Source organism: Vulpes lagopus, chromosome 22 (assembly GCF_018345385.1).
Source record: "Vulpes lagopus strain Blue_001 chromosome 22, ASM1834538v1, whole genome shotgun sequence".
Lineage (NCBI taxonomy): Eukaryota > Metazoa > Chordata > Mammalia > Carnivora > Canidae > Vulpes > Vulpes lagopus.
Genome location: NC_054845.1, coordinates 622,787 through 644,826, shown reverse-complemented (window position 1 = coordinate 644,826; position 22,040 = coordinate 622,787). Strand labels below are relative to the sequence as shown.

The window sequence follows — 22,040 nt, the reverse complement described above, 5'->3', positions numbered from 1 at the left end:
AACTTCAAAATAGGAAATAACTGAATAGCAATCGGCCAAAAAGTGAGCACAGTTTTCATATTAATAAAAAACATGAAATTATTTCAAAAGAATTCCATGTGTAATAGAACATTATAAGAAGTTGATTTTTAGCATGTGCTAAGAATTTAATCAGGAAAACGAGTTTCTCAGATTATAGCTGGAAATCTTTTACTAGTAGCACAATCTCACCTTTTTTTTTTTTTTTTTTTTTTTTAGGTTCACCTTTTCTTTTTTTTTTTTTTTTTTTTTTTCACCTTTTCTTTTAATTCAGGTCTTCCTTATTCAAATTCACAGTTCCCTAATTATACAACACTAAACATAACTTAATGCAATAAACAAAATTCTTTTTACTTCAAATGCTTGCCTAAATCATAGACAATAATTTTAACTTTAGAGGAAGTAACTAACATTCAAGTTTTTAAGTGTGAGACTAAGATTTACTTATTTAAATCACAACTTGGGTTTCATATATGAAGATGAATCGGATTCAAGTGTACACTCTCTGTTATTGTTAGCCCAGACTTTAAATTTTCAAATGTCACATATATCTTTCATTATTTGTGGATTTATTTCCTTTATGAAGTAGTCGAATGAATCAGCTCACCCTTGACTGTAACAGAATACTGTTAGGTGACTTGTGACAGACGGGGTTTTAACCTCTGACAGCGAGATTCATTGTGGAGCAAGAGCCAATCATAGATCCTGACGACACTTGTCTCATCAAAGTTGGAATATAAAAAGCCACTTGGAATACAGTATAAAAGATTCACTGGGGTGGCAAGTTGTCTCTCAGGCTCTAGGATTTTGCTTGGCATTACTCAAAAGCAAAACAAAAGGAAAAGGAAGAAATAAGAACGAGGAAAAAGAGTGTGCTGACTTTAAAATCATGCAGAGACTGCAAATCTGTGTTTATATTTACCTGTTTGTGCTGATTGTTGCTGGCCCAGTCGATCTAAGTGAGAACAGTGAGCAAAAAGAAAATGTGGAGAAGGAGGGGCTCTGTAATGCATGTACGTGGAGGCAAAACACTAAGTCTTCAAGGATAGAAGCCATAAAAATTCAAATCCTCAGCAAACTTCGCCTGGAAACGGCTCCCAACATCAGCAGAGATGCTGTCAGACAACTCTTGCCGCGGGCTCCTCCGCTGCGGGAGCTGATCGACCAGTACGACGTCCAGAGGGATGACAGCAGTGACGGCTCCCTGGAGGACGACGACTACCATGCCACCACCGAGACGGTCATTGCCATGCCCGCCGAGAGTGAGTAGCTGGGTGTGTGGCGCGGGGCTCGTGTCGGTGGCAGCTGGTCCGGGCTCCCTTCCCAGGCCGCTGCGGTGTGGGAGTGGGAAGGAGGATCTCTGTCTTTGCAAGATGTCACGGAGCCGAGCTGAAGGACGCAGGAAGCTGCGGCACAATCGGCCTCGCCGGAGAGCTCAAAAGCCAAAAGGAGATGAGGATAAAATGCCTGCGTGGCGCTCACGTTTTGCTGCGTGTGACAGTGGCACCGGGCTTGCACCCTCACAGCGCGGTGGCCGCGGTGGCAGTGCCCGGTGCCAGGCCGGAGGGCTTGGCCGCGGTCGGGGGGGGCGCTCAGGTCGCGCTGGTTGCCCTGGGCCAGAGGGCTCGGGGCCCAGCCACGGCCCGCAGTGACCCCCGGGGCCCACACCTGCTGCCCGGCCCGCGTGCCCCCCCCCACACGGAGGGGGGTAATTCTGAGACACACCACACTGGAGAGCAACAACAACCAAAAGGGTTTTTAAAAATGTACCGTATCAGGAAGACCAGTGAGGAAGTGCAGGCGGTGCAATGACAACCGCGAGCTGAGTGTCACGAGGTGCCACGGAGCGAACACGCCACGGCAGCTGGGCCGCCACAAGGCCCACCTGCACCTGGGGCGGCGCACACCTGCTCGGAGCCGTACACACCTGCTGGGAGATGTGCACACCTGCCTGGAGTCGTGCACAACTGCTGGGAGATGTGCACACCTGCCTGGAGCCGTGCACACCTGCTGGGAGATGTGCACCCCTGCCCGAAGCCGTACACACCTGCCGGGAGCCATGCACACCTGCTGGGAGATGTGCACAGCTGCCCGGAGCCGTGCACACCTGCCGGGAGCTGTGCACACCTGCCTGGAGCCCTGCACACGGGCCAGGAGCTGTGCACACCTGCCGGGAGCCATGCATACCTGCCAGCCACAGCACCCCACCTGCTGGGATGGTGCGGAGGCTCCCGGCTGGAGGGAGCTGCTGCCCTGCGCGCCTCGCCTCCCAACGGCGGGCTGTGCATGCCCCGGGGCACCCCAGGGCCCTCCCGGCCCTGCCCGCCTCAGCTCCCAGCCCTCAGCCCCCCAGCCCCCAGCCCTCCCGGCCCTGTCCACCTTCAGCCCCCCAGCCCTCCAGCTCTCCCGGCCCTCAGCCCCCACCCCCCAGCCCCCCAGCCCCCCAGCCTCTCAGCCCAGCCCAGGCCCAGCCACCCTCAGCCCCAGCCCCGCTCCCCCGGGGCCCCCACAGCAGAGCGGCTCGTTCCCTCTAATCGGGGCCCAGGTAACCCAGGCCTGGGGGAAGGGTTCCTTCCTCCAGACTGATCGGTGCAGCTGCTCCGAGAGCCTGACGACTCAGATTCCCAGAGAATTCTAAGCAGACGGTCCTCCACCAAGTCCTGGTTCTCTCTAATCACCATCATTTTAAGATTCCACCCCCAGTCGTTCTTTAGTGCACTTCACGCTAGCCCCGGATTCCTGGGGAGGGAGCAGAGGCCTCCGAAAAAGCTGAAAAAAATACGTATCTGAAAATACTCTGCAAAGCTGGAACAATTATTTTCTTTGATATTTTTCTGAATTATGAATGAAATTCTGCATAGTTTTTCACTTTAAAATATGCATTCACTAGTCCAATGGGGACAAAAGGCTCACCAATTAACATAAAGGGACTTGTTGATTTTTTTTTTATGAGAAATAATTTCAATGACTATTTTTCTTTTCTTTTTCATTTATAGCTGATCTTCTCATGCAAGTGGAAGGAAAACCCAAATGTTGTTTCTTTAAGTTTAGCTCTAAAATACAATATAATAAAGTAGTAAAGGCCCAACTGTGGATATATCTGAGACCCGTCAAGACTCCTACAACAGTGTTTGTGCAAATCCTGAGACTCATCAAACCCATGAAAGACGGTACAAGATATACTGGAATCCGATCTCTGAAACTTGACATGAACCCAGGCACTGGTATTTGGCAGAGCATTGATGTGAAGACAGTGTTGCAAAATTGGCTCAAACAGCCTGAATCCAACTTAGGCATTGAAATCAAAGCTTTAGATGAGAATGGTCATGATCTTGCGGTAACCTTCCCAGGACCCGGAGAAGATGGGCTGGTAAGTGATAACTGAAAATAACATCTAACCACAAACATTGTGACATTTTTATTCATCATGTGAATGATAATAGTGGAAAATCACTACCCATCTCCTATGCTCAGAAGCCAGACAAAGGTATCTTACCCCAATGGTAGCCCTGTACCCAATAAAAGTAAGTGTCTAATTTCATATCCCTCTTGATACTTTTATTTTGCACAAGGATTAAAAAACAGTTATGCCACAGTCATTAGCTTCCTAGGGAGTTCTGTCGAATTGGAGATGAAATATGAAGTGCTTTTCATTGATATGCATGAATAAAAACATGAAATACTCATTGTGGATCCTACCACATCCCCAACAGATTAAAATTTCCTTTCCTTCAGAAGAATGCCAGGTGTGTTGAGATTTTTTAGTTTAAATAAGCAAAAAAAAAAAAAAACTTGAAAAATTATGATTAAAATAAAATGCTTTTTTTTTTTAATTTTTATTTATTTATGATAGTCACAGAGAGAGAGAGAGAGGCAGAGACACAGGCGGAGGGAGAAGCAGGCTCCATGCACCGGGAGCCTGATGTGGGATTCGATCCCGGGTCTCCAGGATCGCGCCCTGGGCCAAAGGCAGGCGCCAAACCGCTGCGCCACCCAGGGATCCCTAAAATGCTTTTTTAATGGCAGTTAGCTAAGTATGGTACTTTTAGGCTTACATCTTACTAAATATACCACACTTAAGGTCCCGCATGATAAATGTGTTTATTATTTTGCAGACTGTTGAATGCACTGATGTGTATGTAGCATACTTTGTAAATTACCCCTAACAAAATTTAAATTTTCAGGCTATTTAGGCCTTGTCACCTAGCTTATTTCTAAGCTTCTAAGCTGCCTTGCCATTTCTGTGCAAGGGTTTACTTAGGTAATGCCAACTCATTTACTATCAGGCCAAGCAGACTGACAATACTTCACATATTATAAAAATTAATAAAAACCATTTAAAACCTTAGCGTAAATTTAGAGTTACTCTCCTGGCTTACCTCTGCTTTCACAAACTTATTTAACATGATCATACTCTTTACTTCCATCTATTGACCTCATTTAGAACAAAAGATTATGCTTGCAAACAATAAATGCTATCTTTTTAGTTTTTAAATGGTCTTGGTTATAAAGAGTAGATGGTAAGTCAGATCTACTTTAAATAAAAACATGTTCTTTAAAGGATTACATAATTTTCCAAATGGTTTATTTTTCTTTGAATATGCTACATAAAATGTAATTGACTCACAAAATGATCTGTTTTTTTATGATATTAAATAACAATCACCAGGTCTATTTTTATTTTGATGTAGGATAAAAACTATTATTAATTATTATTAATTACATTAATTATTAATTATTTAATCACCAGGTCTATTTTGGTTTTGATGTAGGATAAAACTATTAATTAATTATTATCACTTAATTATTTAAGAAAGTGTTTTTTTACAGGTAGCATTTTAATGATCAAAGTTGGTCATGTGACAGAAGTTTTAAGTATCATTAAAAAGATTATTATTATTAAACACATTAAACATAATTATTAATGATACATTCCTTGGATTTTTCCATATAAATGGAAAAGTCTCAAATGCATCAAAAGACTGTGGCAAGGGAAGAACTAGCAAATTATCGTTTAAATATATGAACAGAAACATCTTTCAGTGAAAAAATAAAGTGAAATATTACTGTACCTTCTGAATCTGTCCCTGGCTCTCTTAAGAGTTTTCTTTCCAACTCGATATGCATACCACCACATTCATTACCCTACCTTTCTTTTTCCTATTACAATCCATATAGTGCTGCAAGGTAACTTTTTTGCTCTGATTTTAATAGCCAAGTTTCCCCAAGTAATGACCTAGGGAACAGAGGATGGATGAATATTATTATTCATTATTATTCACTATTCATTATTATTCATTATTATTCACTATTATTCCAGGCGTCACAGACATACTTAGCCAACATATTTAATCAGGAGGAGAGAGAACTAACCTCTTTCTTCCTCTGTCCTGTCCTCCCTCCTTTTCCCCTCTCCTCCCTCTGTCCCTTTCTTCCCATAAATATTTTTCGAGCATCTATTATGTGCCAGGCATTCAGATACTCAAACTGGGGAAAACAGAAATCGAAAAGACATAGATGTGACCACAGGGAATTAGAATTGGTGCTATATTCGTATGAGCCACAAGGGAAGAATCAAGCCTAGTGTAAACAAAAATTCCTCAATGCTGTGTCTTTAGAAAGTAAATGTGGTATAAGCAAAATGATTAGTTTCATCAATAATGAGTTCTTGAGGTAGGGAAGTGTTTCAGGACCCCTTAATATTACTGATTGTTCCTTTCCTTTTCACACAGAATCCCTTTTTAGAAGTCAAGGTGACAGACACACCAAAAAGATCCAGAAGAGATTTTGGGCTTGACTGTGATGAGCACTCAACAGAATCTCGGTGCTGTCGTTACCCTCTAACTGTGGACTTTGAAGCTTTTGGATGGGATTGGATTATTGCACCCAAAAGATATAAGGCCAATTACTGCTCTGGAGAGTGTGAATTTGTGTTTTTACAAAAGTATCCTCATACCCATCTCGTACACCAAGCAAACCCCAGGGGCTCAGCGGGCCCCTGCTGTACTCCCACAAAGATGTCTCCCATTAATATGCTATATTTTAATGGCAAAGAACAAATAATATATGGGAAAATTCCAGCCATGGTAGTAGATCGCTGTGGGTGCTCATGAGATTTATATTTGGTTCATAACTTCCTAAAATATGGAAGGCCTTCCCCTCAACAATTTTGAAACTGTGAAATTATATACCACAGGCTATATGCCTAGAGTATGCTACAGTCACTTAAGCACAAGCTCAATATAGGGGCTAAAAGAATATATGCAATGGTTGCCATTTAACCATCAAAATAAATCACACAATAAAAAAAAAGTCTTAATGATTTCCAGAGTTTTTGAACGAGGAGATCAAATTGCATTTATGTTCATATATATAAAGAACACATCCAGGTAAAGGAAAGCAATTCTCCCGTGTTCTGGTGAATTAAAGGAGTTTATGCTTTAAAGTCTATTTCTTTACAGTATCATTTAATATCTACAGAAAAAAAATCTATATGTAGTATTGGTAAAATGCAGGATTGTTATATACCATCATTTGAATCATCCTTAAACACTTGAATTTATATTGTATGATAGCATACTTGGTAAAATGAAATTTCACAAAAATAGGGATGGTACATTGTTTGCAAGTCCCCATCCCTATTATGATCCGCACAGTACATTAACAATCCATGCCGATGGTGCTAATACGATACACTGAATGGCTGATGTTATCAGGTTTATCGAATTAAGAAAACATTCAGTAAAATTTTAAGTTTCTCCTTTCTTAAGGTGCATTTTCACACACCTCCCAATGGGGAATGGATTTTCTTTAATGAAAGAAGAATCATTTTTCTAGAGGTCAGCATTCAATTCTGTAGCATACTTGAAGAAACTGCATAATCTTAAAAGGCAGCCAAAAAAGTATTCATTTTTAATCAGAATTTCAAAATTGCAGCCTGTCTTTGCAACATTGCAGTTTTTATGATAAAATAATAGAAATGACTGATTCTATCGATATTGTATAAAAAGACTTTGAAACAATTGCATTTATATAATATGTATACAATATTGTTTTGTAAATAAGTGTCTCCTTTTTTATTTACTTTGGTATATTTTTACAGTAATAAGGACATTTCAAATTAAGTATTAAGGCACAAAGACATGTCATGTATCACAGAAAAGCAACTGCTTATATTTCAGAGAAAATTAGCAGATTAAATAGTGGTCTTAAAACTCCATATGCTAATGGTTAAGTGGTTATATTACAATCATTTTATATTTTTTTACATTTAATTAACATTCACCTATGGATTCATGATGGCTGTTATCATGTGAATGTGAAATTTCAATGGTTTACTGTCATTGTATTCAAATCTCAACGTTCCATTATTTTAATACTTATAAATGTTATTAAACATACCAAAATGATTTAACTCTATTATCTGAAATGCAAAATAATAAACTGATGATATCTTAACAAGAACTGTTAATTTTATTTTATAATTCGATAATGAATATATTTCTGCATATACTTACTTCTATTTTGTAAATTAGGATTTTGTTAATCAAATTCATTGTACTTACGACTAAGTGAAATTATCTCCTATGCCTAATGTGTAGAAACAATATAAATTATATTAAAGTGTTTTCACCTTTTTGGAAAGACACAATGGTTTTATGTCATAATGTTTAATGCTGGATTTCTAATTTCACTTTACTCTAAAAGTCTAATGGTTTAGCATAAAAGTTTGGTTTAGGTAGGTCTGCTAATGGAGTTCTCATGAGTGAAATTTCTGTTAAATTGGTCTGGTCAAGTTGCTTTAAATACACAAAAGCAAGGACTAGTTATACTTGTTTCATTCCTCTTTATCTTGACCTGAAAACTATTTATATGTTTTCATAGGTTCAGTTTCCAAATGCATTGCAGTTGGCAAGGGTATGTAGTCCTAGAGTTACAAGTTCTACTAAAGCCACAGGGACACAGGGAAGCTGCATTTTTTTCTTAGCATTTAATGATACTGGCACATTTATCTGAGCTTTGGGGACACCAATTTTCAAATTGAACTGAAAAACAATTATAAAGTACTTAGAAATCCTTAAGTGTAACTTTAGATATAATGTCTTTGAAGTGGACTCTCTTCACTACCCCTCATCAGCTTAGTAACTTAGTGATGAAGTAGTCACCAACTTTAATGGAAGAGGTTATTGAAATTCCAACTAGTGTATGGTTCCTAAATAAGTAATTTATAATTAAAGCCTCAATGGTATTGCAGCAATTTATACTCATACAAACTAAGTGTAGTACTTTTTCTAGTTTTAATAGTGATACGTTTAACATTGACGAGTCTGGGACTGTAAGGAGGTTGCCTATAAGCCAAGACCAGCTATGGTGATGGGGTGAGGCCACTTTGAGTTACAAAACACTAGATGCTACTTCTTCGAGGGCCATGAATATACCTGATCCAAAAGTCTGGGTCAGGAGGCCCATTAATGTACTTTAGGCTCCAGAAGACAAATAACTGGGGACTTTCACCTATAGGGTGTAAGGAAGGAACACCCTCGTTTTCTAAGGACCCAGTAATAGGACTCCCCAATCTTTAGTCACCCTTCCCATGCAGCCCCAGGATCTCATCACCAACTTCACCATGTGGTGGCCCTCTTTGAAACCCATATGACCATGAAAGAAAGCATCGGGACCATTAGTAAATCATACTAATCTCTGAGATTTTCAGAAAACATCATGTAAAATTCAATGCGGTGCATCAGTTTTAATATTCTGACTGTTTCATAATACTTCTCCGACTTCCCACAAACCTATACTAGTTAAAAATACATACATACATACATATAAAAACAAAAACCCTCCCAAACTCTACAGTTCTTTTTGAATTCAAGTCGGTTTTTGCACTTTTGTATAGAACCTTATTTCTTAAAAGAAGAAGGCAGTAATTTGATATTGACAGTAATTAAATTGGAACTAAATTACTCTATCCCCAAAACGAGAACAAATGTATTTCACTTTCAACCTTGACAGACACATTTTAGGATGTCAATGACCCTTTTAGAATCTGTTGAAAACTAAAGACAGTCTCACCAGAAGAAATAAAACTCAAAACTTTGCATATAGTTTCAGGGAATTTAGGGCCTTTGTAGAGTGCATTTATCGAACCTAGTTCACACACTCTTATTTTTCTTCTTAAGACAAAAGTTATTATTTACGAAGTAATACAATATATTTATGATAGTTGCTTCCCAATTAATGAGCTTTAGTCATTAAACAATCTGAGTGTCGGGAAAAGAAAACAAATTTCAAATCAGCCTGGATGTCTTAACATGGTTAAAAATCCTACTATTTACCAAAACATTTTGTTCTTAAAGATCATCCAATCACCAACTGGCACCTCCGTGATAGATTAAACTAGACGACTAAATAAAAAGGACTTCAAAGTATGAAATCAGGGACGCCTGGGTGGTTCAGTAGTTGAGCATCTGCCTTCGGCCCAGGGCGTGACCCCGGGGCCCTGAGATCGAGCTCCACATCGGGCTCCCTATGGGGAGCCTGCTTCTCCCTCTGCCTGTGTCTCTGCTTCTCTCATGAATAATTCTTTTTTTTTTTTTTAAGTATGAAATCAGATTCTTTTTATGTGTTAAAAACAAAGTCAGGATGTCATCAGGGCTACTGATGTGTGAGGATATAAGATGATAATATTTACTGAGCACTAGATTTGTGCCAGGCACTTCTGTGACATGCTCAGCATGCAAAACATTATTGTTCCCAGTTCACAGAAGAGAACTTTGAGGAATTGTGACAATGGGAGGCATCTCAGTGGCCAGCCTGGATGTGAACTAAGAGCAGTTTGACACAACGATTCATTGCTCTAGTTAACAATTCTTCACCAAGCCCTAACAAAAGAGTGAAACCATATATTTTTAATGTTTATATTTTGTAATATATCCTTATTGGATTCTGCATTGGTTTCTGCAAAAGGTTATTTGGCTGCATTTTAATAGGGGAGGGTAGAGCTGATATTAATGAAAAGGAAGATGAAGAGAGGGTGGTAAGCAAAGCAGAGGAATATGCACACAGATATGGAAATGGGTCACTGTCATAGGATATGAGACCTGGAACAGGCCAGGCCTTACAGATCATCAAATTTACATAAGACAGAATTGAGGTCTAGGGAGAGGGATGCTCAAAGTTATAAAGAGAATTGGTTTGAGAACTGAGATAAGAGCTCTAAAATGCTTGAAAAGAATGCATGGTGGCTAAGAGTGATTCCAAAGGACAAAAGAGAAGAAGGATTCCAAAGGACAAAATGCAGGAAAGCTAAAACCAAAAACAGAAAAGCTCTGAGTCATGGTCTGTTAGCTGTGAAGTCAGAAGAAGACACTAAATGAATGTTCATAGGATTATCACAATTTACATCTATCTAAACAAATCTTTTATTGGCCTAGAGATTTACTTGGACAAAGAGACTCTAAGGGAAATCTATGGTCGTATGCACTTAAAACCATTATTTTATCGTATATAGTAATAAAAAATAATAAATTGATAATTAAGTTTTCAAAGAGCTTTCACATTAATGATGTAATTTTATCTTCATAATGCTGAAAGTTAAGTATTATCATTGTCATACTCATTTCATAGAGTGAACTGAGGCTAAAAAAAATTAATCAAATTATCCAAGGAGACAGCATCTATATTTATATATTAATTATATAAGAAGTAGAAATCCAGATCAGTTACACTTTTTTAATCATTCATTCCAATATTACTTATTAAAAATGTAGCATGATAAAAAAATTCATTTAAAATATCAGATGCTCACTTTTAAAAATAAGACAGGTGAATACTGACCTATAGCATAATTAAGAAATTAAACCATAGTCTAAAATATGATATGCAATCAGGACTTGCCTGGCATGTGATGAATAGTGTTGAAATTTCATTCCCATGGTTATTCAGTTCGAGTTTACATACTGCAAAACATATCAAAGTAAACTCTACTCATTTTGGTCATCCCTATGTAAGATTTCAAGAATGCAAAATGGTACCAAATTTAGCTCATTCATGTCTAGATGGGATTTTATAGAGAATGTCTTTGGAAAATGAATACATTTTAATTAGATTGCATGTATGGTTTACAGCACAATTTTCTTTGTTGCCACTTAAAAGACTAAATGGAGGGAATATTTACATAGAACTTCCTAGATTACCTATTAAAGTAACTCAACAAATGTTATATCCTGTCAAGAACACAGGATACTCTTTTTTAAAAAAAATATTTTATTTATTTATTCATGGGAAACAGAGAGAGAGAGAGAGAGGGAGGCACAGAGAGAAGCAGGCTCCATGCAGGGAGCCCGACATGGGACTCGATCCCGGGTCTCCAGGATCATGCCCTGGGCTGAAGGCAGATGCTCAATCGCTGAGCCACCCAGGTGTCCCGGATACTCTTGAACGTAAGATTTTATAATATGAAGCTGCCTATTGTATCTGACAGGCATAAAACGTATATGTAATAATGACAGATAGCTCCCTAATAATATGCTATAAAAGTTGAATGGTTCACTTCAGCTATGATTTAACATTACACTAAATATTCTTGATACAGAAATACACAGCTTCGCAATGAAGCAAAGATGTACATGTTTAGTTGCCACTGACTCCAGGTTTGGATCAGTATAAGATACAAAATTTAACAATGTAATGCTATTTTTTATGCCCCATAATAAAGATAATTTTAAATGAAATATACACATATATGTGCTTTCTTAAAAAAACTGACTTTAACTAAATTTTATTAGTTCTACATATGCACTCTAGGTAAAATACTATTCACCAGATTTAAATTATAGATATCTAAACTATATTCCCAGATTCTGATCTTACGGAGCTCTTGTTGAAAAGGTCTCCTGAGAAGGAACAACTGACAAATTTGATTCCATTAATCATAAAGGTAAATTTAAACTAAAACCACAAATAGATTAAGCTACTAAATAACATATTTAATTTATTTTCCTAACCATTTAAGATTATTCTATTAAGAAATAGAACCATTCAAGATTATTCTATTAAGAAAAACTTTTTGCAATAAGCGTTATGCTCCTTTTTTTTTTTTCCTAACATCTTATGAAGGACCCTATTCAGAACAAAATTTGATTATGCGGTTTTGGCCATGGATCCTCCACAAGACTTTCCCAGATCCGCTCCCACGGACACTAACTCCAACTAAGAAGCCAAACGTCTCTTGGCTCTATTCCCGTGGAACTCAGAATTTTGGCATCCTCCACCGGCCAAAAACAAAACATGTCAATACAAGGACGTTTGCCTACATCATGACATCAGATCCTCATAATACTGAGACAGGATTCTGAAAGTAAAAATCAAGCATAAAACACCAATTTACTGAGCACACTGAAGTGACTGTGGGAGAAAATCCAAATTGTTAAATGGAAACAATCAGGCAGTTCATTGAGGCAACTACTTGGCTTCCAGCTCCAAGAATATCTTCCTGAAAAGCTTCATACTTCTCAGCAACTCAAGTAAAGGCATCGGTTATAAGGCTGCCTGGACCCTAAGTAAGGATTCTATTAAGAACTCTCAGGTCATCTTGGGCTCTGAACCAGGCCAGGGGTCATGAGATAGAAATGACAGTGAAAAGGAGTAGACCAGGGTAGTCCTCCTGACGTGTCGATGTGCCCTGGCAGCCAGCAAAATTGTCCCACGGACTAGAATCTACCCGGACCTGCGTCTTACAGCAAACCTAAGTTCTATTATAGCTCTAGAGTCAGAATCTGGGAAGCTGCGTAAGATGGGTGGAAACCTAGCTAAGTTCCCATCTGCTCCTAGGTCAAGATGCGTTTCTATGATTGAAACACCCAAAGTGGGGCTATCCTGGAAGAGAGAGCCTTGCAACTGCAGGGCCAGCAGAGCTCCCCTCTTTGCTGATAAAGGTGGACAGACTATGAATAGTGAGCCCTGCCTCGCTTGATGATGTTTGGCCAAAGATTCCCGATCATGGCCAAAGACGGCAGCATCATTTCAGGGCAGACTGAATGCCAGAGCCTGGAATCTGGCTTTATGTCTGGTAACACAACATATACTATGTTGACACGATCCATATATTTGTTGACCAGGTACATTACCTGGTTAGTGTGCTTGGCTCTCCTATATTCTACTCGGCTTGACAAGAAATAAACCCCTTGTGGGACCTTGGACAAGAAACAGGAACATTTATTTACGAGAAGAACGCATATTATATAGATAATATTATGTCAATTTTTAAAGTGAAGAAGTTGGGTCCAGAGACGCTCATGACTAGTAGGTAACTAAGACAGGTGCACACACGATGAAAGAAATACACATGCAAATGTAGTGGTGTAGCATTTCAGTCATTAGTTCAGAAGTGAAAAAATATGACTTTTTAATTATTGCAAAACTGATGTCAGCTTTTACCTCAAGTCCCCTTGTGCTATGTCACCACTTCCACTTTGTAGATGCAACACTGTAATGTCAGTGGTAACCACTCTAATAATACTTATCAGCCCTCTGGATCTCACCCAGAAAATTATGCACGATATCCCTCTACTCTCAAATTTCCAAACTCAGAGGAGGATTGTAATGTGTGTCTCCTCCTGTCCAACTCAGCCTAGGAGGTAGGACACCAAAACGACTAGTGACTGAAGCTTCTCTTTTCCCTTCAAATTCACTCCCATCATCCCCTCATGAGGTCTTTGTGTGAGATGTAGTAATAGGTTGTGGCTGACTAAGTCTGTGTACTAACCCTTTATATTTCATACCTAACCCCCAGGCTCCTGAACTTACAATTTTGCTAAGTACTTGCTATCTTTTTTTTTTTTCTTTTTTCTGATTCTGATCTGAGAAGTACCCTCTGGGAAAAATGTAACCTTTTCATAAATCACAGTGTTCATTCTCACTGATAATAAAATGTAAATTAAAATTACTTACTATCCTTTCATTTACAAATGAGGTACATTTTTATGTTAATATCTAGTGTGTTAGTAAGGATGATCAGAAATGAACACTCCACACATCGCCTGATCCGATATCTAACAAAACCCTTAAGGGTTCTATACAGTGATTTTGTTTCTAAAATTTTAGCCATAAAAAAGGAAGGTGTGTACATTTATGTAAAATCACAATCTCATTATTTTTAAAACTTGGAAATAACGTATGTTCTAACAATAAGTATGGTTACATTGATTTAGATTTTGTAACAGCACACTCATATTTAAAGACATGTATGTGAGGGGCGCCTGGGGGGCTCAGCGGTTGAGCGCCTGCCTTTGGCTCAGGGCGTGACCCCGGGCGCCTGGGATCGAGTCCCATATCGGGCTCCCTGCATGAAGCCTGCTTCTCCCTCTGCTTGGGTCTCTGCCTCTCTCTCTCTGGGTCTCTCATGGATAAAAAATCTTCAACAAAAATAAGTAGGCATGTGTGTGTATAGATAGATCTATGATATGTGTATGTACACACACATACTTATTTAAAATGCTTTCATATGTAAATAACAGAAACCCCAATCCAAATATGGCTAAAGCAGTAGAAAATGTATTCATATAACTCTAAGGGAGGATGTAAGGCGACTCCGGGTACAGTAAGGTCAGTAGCTCAATAATATCAACGAAGTCCCAAGTTCCTCCCACCTCTCACCAAGTGCCTGTCACACTGCTTGCTGGGCCCTCAGGCTCTCGCCCTTTGGTTACAAGGCAGCTTCCGTTTGCATGTCCGTGTAAACCAAACGAAGGGAGCTATGTGTCCTGTGTGTGCGTGTGCGTGTCTGTGTGAAATTCTTTTGCGGAATCAAAGGATATGATATCCTTAATTTTAATAGATGTTGCCCATTTGTACTCCGTAGAAGTTGTACCAATTTATGTTTCCATTAACAGTGTGTGAGATTACCTATTTTCTCACACCCTCTTCATTCCTATTTCTAGACTGATAGGTAAAAAAATGGTATCTGATCATGATTTTAATTGCACTTTTCTTATTTATTTATTTATTTATTTATTTATTTATTTATTTATGATAGTCACAGAGAGAGAGAGAGAGGCAGAGACACAGGCGGAGGGAGAAGCAGGCTCCATGCACCGGGAGCCTGATGTGGGATTCGATCCCGGGTCTCCAGGATCGCGCCCTGGACCAAAGGCAGGCGCCAAACCGCTGCGCCACCCAGGGATCCCTGCACTTTTCTTATTTTGAGTGAGATTATTAATCTTTCCATGTTTAAGGGTCATCTGTATTTCCTTTTCTGTTAACACTTTGCTTTTATCCTTTGCTCATTTTTTATATTAGGTTGGTATTTTTTTAAAAATCTAAATATTAAGAAATTAGCTACAACTATTTCAGATTTTAATTTGTCTTTGGACTGTGTGGGCTCTTGTGTGTGTGCGTTTTAATACAGAATTTAAAATATTTGTATGATGTCACATATTTTAGTCTTTATGGCTTCCCATTTTTTGTGTCATACTAAGTATGACACATACTCAGACTAGTATACTAGTCTCTGTACTCTAGAATGTATCTTATATTTTCTTCTAATATTTTTATGGCTTATTTATTTTAAAAATCTTTAATCCACCTCAACTCCATTTTATCATAGTGCCCAATTTATTTGTCTTCAGATGATTATTCATTTATCACCATTTATAATACCATCTTTCCCATGACAGTGATTTGAAATGTGGAATGGTGTGTAACAGACATTTATTCTGACAATATGGATCTTTAGATCCAAAAAGTTATTTTCATAAAATGCAGCAATAACACAGGATGCCTAAGGGTAAAATCAGGAAACCTCCTGAAGTCTAACCACAACCAATATAGATGAATATCACCAATAATTGTCGGTCAGGGTGTTTCTGTCCAGTCCAGAAATGACCAGCTGCAGCCCTTCTCTATTTCATTTATTCTATCAATAATTTTAAGTCTTCTGTTGTTGAGTGTTACTCTGCTTCACTTTAGGTGTGGGTTATGTAGCCCACAAAAAGAGGAGGGCATGAAAATAATTCAGAATGTCTCTGGTACTTTGTCTCTGAGACGACATCAATCCTGTTCACACTGGTGTCATACCAGATTTACCCAGCGAGTCCTAGATACTACGGCAGGAACTGAGAAAGGAGAGAAGAAGCGTAAGTCGTGGCTCTCACTCAAGGAACTCACGGTCTAGTGTAAGCAGAAATCTAAACAAATTTAACAAAATGAGACCAACGGTTTACACAGGGTGCTGTGGAGGGGACGGGGAAAGTCACCGCAGCCATCCTGGGAGCTCACTGAAGAGGAGGAGGAGGAGAAAGAGGAGGAGGAGGAGGAGGAGGAGGAGGAAGAGGAGGAGGAGGAGATGATGCTAGCAACGTCTTTAATAATGAATGAAAGGTTGATGGATGAGTAACGAGAAGGAATAAATGAGGGAGAAGGAAGAAGCACATTCCAAAACAAACTCGTCTCCCCTCACACACACACACACACACACACACACACACACACACACACACGCACACGCAGGCATTAAACAGCAGATGCCTTCCTGGTCCTGTGGGGATTCCAGATGGAAGGACAGGGCCTCAGGCAGGGACAAGCTCTGAGGCTCTAAGGGTAAATGAACCAGTACAGGCCTTGTAGATCTTTTTAAGTACTCAATTTAGATGTAAATTTTTAAAACCCACTTCAAATTAGGTATTTTAACCTTTTTTTGTCCCAAGGTCCCTTTGATATCTGATGAAGCCGTATACTCCTTCTCAAAATAATGCTTTAAATTATAATTATAAACATATTTTGATTGTGATATAATAAAAGCTGATAACACAAAACCTTAATAAAATAACAATACCTAGTAGTGAGTTGAATGACTATCATAATTTAAAAGTAGCGATGAGCATAAACGAGATATGTGCAAAAACTGCTATTTGACATGAAATATCTATGATTTATGTTGGTGACATGGTCGCCGATATCATGAATTACTAGTCTGGAGGAAAACTGATGATGGTCTGAATATTAAGAGCTAATTTTAATTGAGCAATTGCTATATTGCAGGCACTGTTTAAAATACTCTGTAAGATGATCTCACCTACAGAATGAGGGTCATTATCAACCTATATTTAACAGGTGAAAAAAACCTGAAGCACAGAGAGCTAAGGAGCTTCTTTCAGTTCACAGTGAGTTAGTAGAACCAGGTTTGGAACTGAGGTGGTTTGACCCCAGAACTACACTCTGAGGCGGTAAAACTAGTGGTAAAGAATGTATTTGAGGCATGCAAGAAATAGGGCAAACAAGACGTGGCGGAGCAGGAAGACGACGGACCTACAAAGAAGCCGAGATAAAACGGAGGCAGTGTCAACATGTTCGACCCCGATTTTTTCCCTTCTTGGTAATTCTTGCCCCTCATCTCCCAGGAGACTTTTGGTTCCTTAGGGTAAACCACAGGCTAAGCTTCATTGCTCTTGGGAAAGTAGCGAAAGCACTAACTAGGAAATTGGGATTCGATACAATTTTTTTTTTTTTTCTAGGCAGAAGAAGGAGAAAGACCAAGAGTAAGAGAGAGAATGCATCCAGGTATGCTGGCTCCCCGTTGGGGTCAGAACTTGGCAGACCGGAGTAAGTAGAGGAGACAAATCTGAGAGAATCAAAGGATCCTGGGCTTGAGCCCTGATTGCTGCGTAGCGTGACAGGTAAGAGAAGAGCCGTGCGGGACACCTGGTGTGCTTGAGGATGGTTCCGCAGCTAAGGCGAGGCGGGGGAGGTAGCAGGGCCGGGTCGGGGTCACAACTCTGGGCACAGCTAAGGGTGCTCCCGGGCAGCCTTCCTGAGCTCCCAGGCGGCTTCTGAGGGAGCGTCCAAGAGCCACTGGGGCCCACAAGGGGGGACGGCACGCTGAATGGGCCGCTGGGCGCAGATGAGGTTGACAAAGTACGGGGACCCCATAACGGGAGGCAGTAGTCAGTCCCTGGCAGTCGTGGCAGCACACCTGGGTGAGGGCAGCCCTGGACCGCAGCTACCAGAGGGCCGCCTCCGTCACCAGGGGGCCCGGTGGATCGGAGGCCGCGCATCCAGGAAAGCACAGGCCCTTAGACCAAGCCAAACAAACCGACTAAACAAGGAGCCTGAGAGCAAGGAGCACAAAACCCCTCTGACACGTAATGACAGGAAGATGGGTGAGCTTTTCTGCTCCAGAGTCCTTTAGATGAGCAAATTTAGGGGTCCCTTCTGAAACGAGAGATGCTTAAAATAGTGTAGGAGCCCCCCTCAAAACAAACTCTTTTGGGTGATGTCTAATTTATTTTTATTTTTTAAATTGTGGTTAAAAAAAAAACATGACGTAAAATTTACTCTCTTTACCATTTTCAAGTATGTCCATTTTAGGAAGGTTAACTTTCCTATTCACATTATACGACCGAGCTCTAGAACTTCTTCACTGTGTAAAACCGAAACTGTAGACACATGGATCAACTGCCTATGTGCACCCCCTCCCCACCACCACTGCCCCCTGCAGCCCCAGTCCCAAACCATTCTACTTTGTGCAAAGTTTAATTACTTTATTTAATTAATTCATTTATTTTGAGTAGGTTCTGTGCCCAGTGCAGAGCCCAGCACAGGGCCTGAACCCAAGACCCTGAGATCAAGACCTGGGCTGAGATCAAGAGTCGGACACCCAGCTGACCGAGCCACCCAGGCACCTCTGAGTCTGATTACTTTACATACCTCATATAAATGGGTTAGATTACTTTAGATACTTCATACAGATGGAATCATACAGTACTTGTCTCCAAAAAAAACCTCCCCAATTTTTAACTGGAAAACAGAGAACTTTGATGAGCAAGTCCAATCATTTTCCATCGGTAGAAGGAGTGAAGGTCTTTGCAAGATGAGATCAGTTTAAGGGTGTAAAGTCCAATCTCTTCAATCCCAGTCTGTGACTATTAGGACTTAGCCCTGCTGGATCAGGGTCACAGCAAGGAACCTAAGGGGAAAAGAGACTCCTCAGACTCCGGAGCTTGATTCACAGGCTCAAGAGCTATGTGGATATCAGCTGAGCCCTGTCTCCTAGAAAGCCAACTTAGCTCCACTATGACTTCTTGGTTCTTTCAAATGGCTCTTCCCGTCCACACGAGTAGCTGCAGGTATTCCTTCCACTCTGATTCTGGAGCCTATTCTTTAAATACGCCCTCTATATTTAGGACCTGAGCTGTACCTGCCTCTCCTTCTGAAAAGTCACAATACTTTGAAAATTAGAGTCCAAGCAAAGGGGACATGCTCTTCCAAACGTTGCATAGCATTTCTTTCTATTTCTTTCTTCTTTCTACAGGTTTCTGGCCCTCGCTTCAGGGTGACTTGGATCTCTAATCCGGGATTTATAATCATTCTGTGGTGCAGATATAAGCTGTGTCTAAAATCCTGGGCATCCTAGACAGGTTCTGAATGACTACAGCATTTGGTGGAAATAAATATTACTGTGGGACCGTGTCCAGCTTCCAGTCTGGGTAGCTATGGCAAAGAATCATATCAAGTTTTAGAAATCCAAAAGAAATCAAGTCTGCTTACTCTGTGGGTAGACTTCAAGGCTGTCTGCTCCCTGGGGGTTGAGTCATTTCAGGTCTCACTGGAACTTTCTCCCAGTGCAAGGAATCATCAACAACATCCTTATCGAGCAGATATTTGGTCTTTTCTGAAAGTAAAATGAGACCTTATACTTTCTTCATTGACATTTTAACTGCTGTGTTGTGCTATAAATTTCAAAGATGGTTATAATATGTAATTTTTTTAATTGCCAAAATTTGTTTAATAACATAGAGCATATTCCTCTGCGCTCCCATCTCATGTTGGATAAAGCTTGCACCTTGCTAAAGCTGTCCATGTACTTGGTCTTCTAGGAAACTGTTCCAGCAGTTTTAATTTAATCTGTTATGCTTAAAGAGTGTACTAGATAGAGATCTAGTATAGGGCCTCATTGTCCATGGCACTTAATGGTAGTTGACAATGATATGTTAATAATATATCTGAATCTCTTCTATTCCATATCAAAGTAACACATAAATAAAGCACCTTTAATTTTCTAATAAAATCGAAAATACTTCATTGTCTTAAATCCAGGGTTTTTCAAAACTCTGATGACTAAAAAAAAAAAGGACTGTCAAGAATCTGGAACTCCAGACTTAAGCAAATTATTTCACTGGGCCAAGAGATAATGTTATAGGATGCCATTGTTTATATTTTCTTTCCAAAATACTTAATGACAATGATACTCTTTTAATTAAAAAAAAAACTATTTTAATCCTACATATAAGTTTGTTTTTTTCAGGGGCAGTTTCATTTAACCAGAAAAATGAACGTTCTGGAATCTGTAATCTTGTAAGATACAGCCTGAGTTAAGCCCTGACTTTCCTAAATCCAAACACGCTGCAAAGATCAAGTCAGCTGTACTGCGCCATGGCCCACGGCCACATTGTGATTTTGGGAGCACATGGTTGGCAGGGCTGTACTGTGGTCTGTCCAAGAGAACTCTAGCCAGGATCTTGCCAGCAGTAAGCAGCAAGATGTCTTGATAGTTGCCTCAGTGAGTCTTATTGCTTTGAGGAATAAAAATAACCAAGCACTTGAGATCAAAGATTTATTAGTAACAGAAATTTAAGACTCCAAAACTTGGATAGTTTTCTTAGTTTGAAATTCCACACTAAAATTCACTGAATTTTTCACTGAAATGGTGAGGCTGCTTGGGAAAATAGTTTGGCCATTTCTTATAAAAATAAGCAGACCTAAAGAAAAAAAAAAAAAAGCAGACCTATTCTACGACCTAGCAATTCCACACATAGGCATTTTACCCAACCGAAATAAATACATATATCCACAGAAAAGCCTATATGCAAATGTTCAAAGTTTGTTTCACTCATAATAGCCTAAAACAGGAAACAATCTAAAGGCCACTGTCTATTGAATAAATAAATTGTGGTACGTCCATAAAATAAAGAAAAACTGAACAATTATCGATACACGCAACAGCATAGATGAATCTCGAAAGCTTTATATTAAATGGAAGAGCCAAACACAAAAGGTTCCATATTGGTTATATCTATTTATATGGACATTCTAGACAAAGGCAAAACTCCAGGAACAGAAACAAATCAGTGGTCGCCCGAAGATGGGGGCAGGTAAAGAGACTGATGATGAAGTGGCACAAGGGCAGAGGTTATAGTAGTAGAAATGTTCTATGTCTTGACCACATACACAACTGTATATGTTTATTCCAGCTCTTCCAACTTTACATTTAAAAAGGGCATATGGGGATCCCTGGGTGGCTCAGCAGTTTAGCGCTGCCTTTGGCACGGGGTGTGATCCTGGAGTCTCGGGATCGAGTCCCACATCGGGCTCCCTGCATGGAGCCGGCTTCTCCCGCTGCCTGTGTCTCTGCCTCTCTCTCTCTCTCCCTCTCATGAATAAATAAATAAAATATTAAAAGATAAATAAAAAAAATAAAAAGGGCATATTATATAAGTTAGACCTCGGCGAGTCTGCCTTTAAGAAAATCTGGGGTAGGGATAATTGAGGAGGGGAGCAGATGAAAGTAGGCTGGCCCTGAGCTAAAATGAGGGAAGCTGGGTGACGAGTCATGGGGGATGCACTAAACCACTGTCTCTACTTCTGAATATGTTTAAACTCCTTCACAATTAACAGTCAAAATCTTATTTTTGTACTGTTGGTTGCTAGGTGTGTGCTACCTAACACCTTCAGCCATCTTGCCCCACTTAGAGTGAAAAGTATAAAACTCATGAACTTCACACAACCGATCAAAGAAAAAAGTCCATTAGCTGATTTTCAACATGTGTACACAAATTAACAACCATGAAAACTACCTCAAAAGCCACGATCAGTAAAATTATAGGCAAGGTTCTTTTAAAATTAAGTTCACCAGAAGCAAATTACTTAAAAGTGCCTCTAGAGATATTTCTCTGGTCTTTTGAAATTCATCTGAGAAGACAAGACATTTACTTAAACACAACAAAAATGAAAAAAAAAAACCCACA

General features: G+C 39.7%; 1 protein-coding gene across 1 annotated transcript; it reads left to right on the top strand.

Annotated features, from left to right (window-relative positions):
- The first annotated feature begins 804 nt into the window (after positions 1 to 804).
- On the top strand, positions 805 to 7,620 carry MSTN (myostatin). The gene is made up of 3 exons (XM_041737055.1): positions 805 to 1,280; positions 3,015 to 3,388; positions 5,751 to 7,620. The coding sequence occupies exons 1-3, from the start codon at positions 908 to 910 to the stop codon at positions 6,129 to 6,131; spliced, it is 1,128 nt and encodes a 375-aa protein (XP_041592989.1). The 5' UTR covers positions 805 to 907; the 3' UTR covers positions 6,132 to 7,620.
- Positions 7,621 to 22,040: the final 14,420 nt, after the last annotated feature.